An 8,678-nucleotide genomic window follows, 5' to 3' on the forward strand; every position below is an offset into this window, starting at 1 on the left:
CTTGGTAAGTAATTCCTCCTGCAACATGGGCTGGCCCAGCTGGCTGGCTACAGTAAGCCCAAGAAATTGAACTGCCAGTTTTGAAAATCCCTGAGCAAACCACTGCAGCTGAATGTGAACGCTGCGGACAGCCGCCATGCGTGCCGCAGCGGTGGTGGCCTCGGCCCACGCGGGCAGCTCACACACATCTGCTCGTGGCTCATGGCTGTCCGTGACTGTCGTGCAGTTAGGGCAGTGTGACTGTGTGTGCTGCTACGTGTCAGAACAGCTTATGCTGCTGTAAGCACCTCACAGAGTCATAGAATCATTAAGGCTGGAAAAGACCTCCAGGATCAAGTTCAGACATCAACCCAACACTACCATGAGCACTAAACCATGTCCCAAAGTACCATGCCCACGTGTTTTTTGAACACCTCCAGGGACGGTGCCCTCCCTGGCCAGCCTGTTCCAGTGCCTCACCACTCTGTCAGGAAATAAATTCTTCCTGATATCCAGTCTAAACCTCCCCCAGCACAACTTAAGCTCATTTCTTCTTATCCTATTGCAAGATTCTTGGGAGGAGAGATCCAAACCCACCTCACTCCAACCTCCTTGCAGGGAGTTCTAGAGCGCAATAAGGTCTCCTCTCAGCCTCCTCTTCTCCAGACTAAACACCCCCAGGTCCCTCAGCCACTCCTCCCAAGCCATGTTCCCCAGACCCCTCACCAGCTTCATTGCCCTTCTTAGGGCCTGCTCCAGCTCCTCTCTGCAGGTGTGACAACTAGAGCTGTAAGATGTGCTTGTTCAACTGTTCTGCCTATGTTTTAGGTACAGCTCTTGCAAAAGAGCAGTATACTGCTGGCCGCAATTAAGGGTGAAACGATCGTTTTAGAGCATTCATGTTAGGAGTTTTTGCTGCCCATAGTAAATGATTTTTTTCTTTTTATAATTGAATATACTATTTGTCCATAAATGTATTGAGGATGTTTGAGCATTAATATCCTAGATGATGAACCGATATAATCCAAAATCTATAAAGGATTAAAAAAAAAAATAAAAAGAGAAAAGGAGACGTAATGACTAAAATAATGACTATAATATTAAAGATTTAATCAGTTTCCTACAATTTTTATTTATTTTTATTATACAAAATTTTCATCCAAGATCTGTAGTCTGTATTATTACTTTTACAATACATTAGCATTTGATTGGCTTTTTATCAGGTTGCTTATTTTATCCTAATTTCACAAAGCAGGAAGCTACTTCAGTCTTGTTTTTCCTCTCGTCTTCTGGCTTTAGAGGAGCTCTTGCAGCTATACTATTTACTGCTTGTCCTAGTGCAAAAGAAGTTCCTTCTTACCTTTGGTTTAATTTCATAAAGCCAGGAGTCCTTTATTTCAGTTTGGAATTGTAAGTCATCTCAATTCTTCGTGTTCTCACCTGCCTAAGAAGCTGCAGAGACATTAAGATCCTTATTTTAGCACTGCAAATGGAAATTGTGTCAAGTTTTTAATGGCCGTTACAAATACTGTAGGTGTCGGAGGTGTGTGCAACATCTAAAAACATGTCTGAAACATGTTACTGTTGTTACTAATTACAGGCTAGACCTGCCTCTAAAAGAGGAATTTCCAGGACAGCTCTATCAAGTGCAATCTGTTTATCTGTAGCTGACAGCTGTCCATCAAGTGTGACATCAGTGTGTTATTTCTGGAGACTTACACAGACTGACACGGTGTCTTGGGAAGTGAGTGGAAGTTTTTGTAGCCACCTGACTTTGGCAGCCATCGTTCCCACAAAGACCTCTTAAATTTCAGGTTGTCCTGGCTGTTGAATGTCTCATAACCTGTGGGCCCATTAGTCCCTGTGAGCGTTCCTTCCCCTTGCAGCTAAGAGACAGACCGTGTTGGAGAGCAGAAAATACAATTAGAGGTGAACTCCAGCTTCCACTGGAGCTGCTCCTCCTCAGCTCTCAGTACAGTCCTGGTAGTTGTGTAGGGAGCTCTAATGCTCCGCAGAGAGATGGGTGTACCTTCAGCTGTGATTTGAAGGTTAGGTGCCTGTAGGGCTTCTTCCAAAGTACTGCTGCCTCCTGTGAAGAGTCTCCTATAAACATCTGTGGAAGGTGAGTGCATCAGAAAGTTTGAGCAAAAGCTTTAATGTGACTATTTTATTGAGAAACCACTGTCTTCAAAAGTGCATTTGGAGGGGAATTTTGTGCTTCAAGGTTAAAGCTGCCTTTTTTTTTCGTCCCTAGTTAAAAAGAAACTTTCATTTGAAGAGCCCTTAGCAGATTTGGAATCATCTTTTACAGTGTTCAGATAAATGGTACAACATAAATCATAAATCACATAGGCATAAAGTTTGACTCTTCATGTCAAATATAGCTAAATATATTGAATTCTCCAAGAAAAGCACAATGCCCCAGAGCTGCTCTGCCGGTTTTTATTAAAGATAAAGAAGTAGGTCACTAACTACCTTTATCTCACTCATTTCTGAAAAACTGCTTTTCTCACAGTTCCACGCCAGCCTGGAGTGAGCAATAATCTGTTTGAAATACTTGAAATTGAAAGAGGGATTACTGCTGATGAATTTGAAGCAAACGATGACCCAGGTAAAGATCATGCCTCCTGTTCAGGGCCTGGGGTATAGGATTTTTTGAGATTTCTTGGGGTTTTGTACATTTTTACATGACTCCTACATATTATGCCCCTTGTTTAAACTGTGCTTTGTAAAAGAAGAAAACACTCTACCTAAGTGAACCTTTATAGTTTTATTTCTGAACAGATTCAGCACAACAATAGTGTGAAGCATTAATAATAACGCTAGTATCCTTTTTATTGTTCTTGTATTTTTGTACATTCTTTTTTTAGCTCCTTCTGCTGCCTTTCTTTTTCATATTTACTTGCTAGTGTCAGCCACAAAGGAAGTCGCTATAGCTCCTCAACCAAAACAATCCAATAACTTGGATTTCTTATTTGCCTTCTGCTGTGTTGTGCCTAGGTGTGCTGGTACACAGCTGTAATTTTGACAGTGGACTGTGCGGATGGATCACGGACAAGGATGATGCCTTGCAGTGGGAAGCAGTGAGAGATGCATCAGGTAAGAGACCTGTGTATGGTCACACCCTGTAGTTGAAAAACCACCCGGGCTGGAGGCTGATGACAATTCTCCCATTATGATGAATTTACACATCCTCTCTTCCCTTTAGTTCTGGGATATATTTCACACCCACACCTCTTCTGTGTATAACAATCAAAACTGAGGATTCCCAACATCAAAGAGCAGTTGAGAATTCATGCTTTCATTGTGGCTGATATCTTTACTATAGGAATGTCTCTGAAGGAGTATAAATGTAGTTGGTAAAAGACTATCTGTCTTAAAAGAATCAGAACGAAAATGCGACTAGAGAACGACTTTTATTTATGGTGAAACAAAGGTTATTTTTTAACCCACCACGCAAACATAATTATTTCCATATTACTAGCAAAGTTGTAGAAAGTGTTGGAAATGGTCTTTGTTCTGCTGCCAAATGCAACGTTCTAGTGTAACCTCTCAGTTTGATTCTGTTGAATATTACTCCAAGTTACAGCAACCTGTGTATAGGACAACTGTTGGGTAACTGGAAGGAAGACAAGTTAGGTGCTCCAGTACCTAAAGGGGGCCTACAGGAAAGATGGAGATGGACGTTTTACAAAGGCATGTAGGGCTAAGACAAGGGGTGATGGCTTTAAACTGAAAGAGGTTTGGATTGGACACAAGGAGGAAGTTTTTTACAGTGAGAGAGCAGTAAGACACTGGAGCAGGTTGCCCAGAGCAGCTGTGAATGTCCCATCCCTGGAAGTGTTCAAGGCCATGCTGAATGGGGCTCTGGGAAACCTGATCTATTGGGAGGTGTCCCTGCCCATGGCAGGGGGGCTGAACTAGGTGATCTTGAAGGGCTGGTGAGACAGACATCTGCCACCACAGCAGGTGACCTGGCACCTTTTTCAGGATGTTTAGCTGGCCAAGTGGAAGTGCTGTCTTCCCCTACTGGGCAGGCCCCTGTCCCACCCATAGCCTGGCTCTAGTATTTCATGTGCTCCTTGCCACACTTTGAAAGTCTGATGAATGACTCGGAGAGCAGAGCTCCTTCCTCCTGCAGATGAGAAGACAGGTGGCTGTCTTCTGCTTGCAGACTGGCATTCTAAAAAAGATCACACCTAATTCAAACATCTTTTTGAAACAATGGATTTTAAGCCACTTTGTTCCTGAGAAAGTGAGTCTACCTGTACACAAAAATTATTGCTAATACTTACTAAGTTCCAGAACTATGTTTTTTAACTGGCTTTTTAAACAAAAAACACTTTTTTGTTGTTGTTTTCTTTTTGTCTTGTGTTGCTTCCCAGTCAAGGACAATCTCAGTTCTTTGTTTCCTGTGTTCGTTCTGCTGCTGTTGACATAACCTGTTAAAACTAGTCCCTTGAAGTCACCCACCCACTCCCTCCTGTCTGGAACACCTTGTTGCAAGGATTTATTTTCACAGCTTGTTCCTGAGTGTTTGCTTTCACCTTTCAGAGTTGGCTCTTTATTGGTTTATCAGAATCTGCATTTTGAAAGGTGCCACGCTGAAGCCTTATAAGCTTATCTTGCATGCAGAAAACACTGATTTGAGGGGACCTCTTCCTGCAGGGGCTTGCCTGCAGCTACGCTGGCTTTGTGCTTACCTAAATCTGTTTCCTATTGATTTGGTTAGGTCACTATAATGATCTGGAACAGATGCAGTTAATGAGTCAAGCCAGTACTTTTATAGTGATATAATTGTATCTGCAACAAACAGGTGCAGTTATTTAAACTCTGTTACACTTATTTTAGCAGTTAGTGACCTTGATGCAAAACCAATGCATTAAAAAAACAAACGAAAGAAAAACAAATCCCAAACAAAAATCTTTTAACAGATCCTTGGTCAAATGGATCCCACTTCATGCTCAAATGCAGGTGTGAGGCCCCAGACGCCAGCATAGTGCTTTGCTTTGTTAAGTTGCACTGAGACCAAAGAAATTAAACCCCTAAGTAGAAGGAGAGATTTGGAGGTGCAGGTGGCTGTTGCTTAAGTGTGTGACAAGCCCTGGTATGCTGTCATTAAATCCCACAGCTTTTGAGGAATATCATTGTGGCTTTCCAAAAGAAGACTTCAAAACATAAATCTCTGGTTGAGTAGTAGCAGCGTGACAATTTAAATGAAAAATATTTTTCTGTTCTATAATTGAGTAAAGACTGTGCATGTCAACAACATTACAAACCCCAGTATTTCTATGTCACTGGTTTCAACTGAGGAGCCTAAATACCACCTTTACCTGAAGTTCATTAAGACCTTAATTCTCCCTTTTTCACAAGAAGTGCTCTTTGTGTGAGCACTCACCAGGCTTAATTCAACTTGGATTTATTGATTTAAAAAGATACAAAAAATCTGATCTAATGAAAAAAAACCAAACAAGGATTCTTAGATTTCAAATAAGAATTTTTTTTTAATTATTTTTTAAAAGCAAATCCTCTTTTGGCAATTTCAAATTTTAAGGTTATTATCTACCTTGCAAAGTTTTCAATGAAAAGTACGACAAAAATACAGGTGTGGATTTTCTCCAAGGTGTAGAGTCTCATTTATTGTAATTTTGAGTGCCTGTGTGGAAGGGTGTGTGGGACTTAGGCAAGTATATGCCTCTGTGTGGTTTTTTTTGAAAGGTTTAATGGATGTTGCCATACCTGAGGTCCTCTGCTTTTCATGTTCCAGTTTTTATGAAGGCACCTTTACTTCATACGTGATCAGAGACAGGGTTTTGAGTTAAGTCTGTATGTTCACTGACAACTTGCTGCTGCTAGAGAAGACTTCAGTGAGTGTATCAAGTTCTCAGCCATTTGGAAATCATTACTGTTTCCAGCTCTCTGTATCTAATCAGATTCAGAGTGTAAATTATGGTGACCTAAAAAGGCTTGTGTTTGCAAAAGGGGAAGCTGTGAGACTTACCTGTTAACACAGTTCCCAAACAACAGGAAGGGGACAGACCTGTAGCTCCGTTACATGGTCACACAGTGGCCTTCTCCTTCTTCTACCCAACAGCAAAAACCTGCATCTTACGAGGTGTGGAAATGTACAGGGTAGCTTTGATGCCACTGTGGGTTTAAAATGATGCAGTCACCAGGGTGCTGTCAGAAATTAAGGGATACATGACATTTTCATTTTCAAATAAGGTATTATTTGCTTTGTAAAGAAGGAATTAGATGGGCAGGACCTAAGCTGGTACTAATGTAAACAGAAAACCAGCACTGTAAATCTCACCCTGCAGGAGGTAGATGTACCAGGCCTCGTTCATGTCCCAGAACTATGTGCCTTGCTTGAGATGCACTGGACCTTGTGGAACCCTTTTTTGATTTTGGTAATGACTCTTGTGCATTTGGTCCTGCAATATAATAGAATTAAAAAAAAAAAAAATCCCTGACTAAGCTTTTTTTCTTTTTCAGGGGGCCAGTATCTTACCATCTCTGAGCCCAAGGGCAAAGGAGGAGGAGTAGCACACCTTATCCTGCCCCTGGGCGCCGTGGCTGAGGCCGGCGACTTGTGCCTGTCGTTCAGACACAAGGTGCCGGGGCTGCACGCGGGCGCCCTCCAGGTCTTCGTGAGGAGAAACGGTGCCCACGGACCAGCCCTCTGGGGGAGAAACGGTGGCCATGGCTGGAGGCAGACACACATAACTGTACAAGGACTCGGCCTCACGAGCGTAAGGACCTGTGCATGTGCTGTTAGGGCTTTCTTTATTTCTAAAGTTCACTCAAAACTACTCATTTCTAGAAAAATAATTCTGTACATTCAACACAGTGTTCCCCTGACCTCCTCTGTTCCTACTCCTGATTTAAAAGTGTGCTTTCAACAAGCATCCAATTTAGTTTTGACTGCACAGCTCAGTTTCTGTTCTGTGAATCTGTGTTAACTCTTCCCAGCTCAGTGATAGCAGCACTCTTGGAAAGTTTTGCTGTAGGCTTTGTGTAATTTTTAAGCAATGGCCAAGACACTGGCTGTATTAAACAGTTCAGGCTTCTGAATCTACAGCAGTAGCTCAGGTGAGCAATACTGATTAATGGGATATGTTTTTGAAGTCAGCTGGTCATTCTGCGTATCATCTCTGATTTATGCTCCAGTACTTCTACACAAGCTTTATATTTGTTGAATTTCTCTGACTCAGGCAAAATCTGGACTGCTAATGAATTCTCTGCATAAGTCCATACCCAGACTTCCACCACCATTTTGGGAGGAGCTTCTGTAGATTACCATGAGTCTGCAGGAGCCAGAATTTGTTAAGTAAAAGATGGACATTTCTGGTTCCCATAACTAAGGCAGCTGCAAAGTGCTTTAGCAATAGAAAGCTCTTCTATTAGAAAACATTTTTCAGAATATTTTGTGTTTCTCATGAGGGACAATAAAAACAGTACAGAGATGATATGTAGAAAGCACCCAAGATTCTTTTACATGGAAGTTCATCTCACCTCAGCAAATGGTGCAACTGGAGCAATTCTGGCCTGAACTGCTGATTCTTCACAAAGATCCTGACAAAGTGAAGAAGAGAGAACATCAGAAATAGAAAAACAGCCAGAGCTCTGAGCAGAATAAATAGGCTTTAGTGAATCAGGAACAATTGCCTGAGCTTTCTTATGCTTTTGCTTTCTTACTGTTGAGATGGCTGCCAACCAAAACTTCTTTCATTTTACTTTATTTTTGCACTCAAGTAGTTTCATTTCTCTTCCCAGGTTATTTTCAGAGGGGAGAAAGGGAAAGGAAGAACTGGGGATATTGGACTAGATGATGTCATCTTGAGAAGAGGACGCTGCTCTGAAGAGCATTAGCAAACACAATGGACCAGGAGTCATCTCCTCTCCTCTAGCCCTTCTCGTGCTATTCCTGCCAACCTTTGAAACAGAACTGCACAAAAGAGAAGTTGGAGTGGCAACTTCTTAGTGGGCTGCTAAGTGCCATCTCAACTGAAAATTCACTTAAAAACATGGAGAATACCGTAACAACTTTATCCCCCACTAAGCCTGGTGGGTGCTCACACAAAGAGCACTTGTGAAAAAGGGAGAATTAGAAATGGTGGCAAGAGTTTTAACTGATAATCATCATCTTCCCGTAGTGCTGCTCTATCATTGATTAGATTTGATACGCAGTGGGACTGATGACCTTCAGAGTCACCTCAGATTAGCAGAAGCCTGGACCTGAACTTTGGCTCACTGCCATTGACCTTTGAAGAAGGGTTTGCTTCATGTTAAATGGCATTGATTTTGGTGTTGCATCTGTATTAACAAAAAGCAGTTCTATAGGGTAGGTGCTGCATCCTGTAACATTGCTACTGCTGCCTTTTGTGTATATGTGTATGGGTAGTAACATATTTATGTTTTTAAATATTTGCAGACTCTAGTTGCAAGGTAATTGGCAGCTCTGCTTCCTTCTTGTACCTGACAGGAGCTCAGTGCACTCTTCCATCCCGCTGGTCGTGCCAGCAGACCCGTTACCAAAGTCAGTTAATGGTGCTCATTGAGAAATGCTGGTGGGGTTGGTCCTGTTGTAATACACCGGTGGCAGAAGACCAAACCCTCCTCTGATGTAAGCTGGCTTCTGTACAACCCTGCATTTTGCTCAGGAGCGAGCCCTGGAGGGCTCTCCATCCTGCAAGGAA

The 8,678-nt window shown here is 42.2% G+C and overlaps 1 protein-coding gene across 1 annotated transcript in view; it reads left to right on the forward strand.

Annotated features, from left to right (window-relative positions):
* The window catches only part of NPNT (nephronectin), a gene marked incomplete at its 5' end in the record, with an annotated part of 30,230 nt that extends 22,379 nt beyond the window's left edge, over positions 1-7,851 (forward strand). Inside the window, 4 exons of the mRNA XM_008936718.1 lie at positions 2,495-2,590; positions 2,980-3,078; positions 6,475-6,731; positions 7,756-7,851. Coding sequence (XP_008934966.1) covers positions 2,495-2,590; positions 2,980-3,078; positions 6,475-6,731; positions 7,756-7,851 — 548 coding nt within the window. The remainder of the gene's footprint in view (positions 1-2,494; positions 2,591-2,979; positions 3,079-6,474; positions 6,732-7,755) is intronic.
* Positions 7,852-8,678: the final 827 nt, after the last annotated feature.

The sequence above is a fragment of the Merops nubicus genome, unplaced genomic scaffold (assembly GCF_000691845.1).
Source record: "Merops nubicus isolate BGI_N331 unplaced genomic scaffold, ASM69184v1 scaffold5290, whole genome shotgun sequence".
Classification (NCBI taxonomy): domain Eukaryota; kingdom Metazoa; phylum Chordata; class Aves; order Coraciiformes; family Meropidae; genus Merops; species Merops nubicus.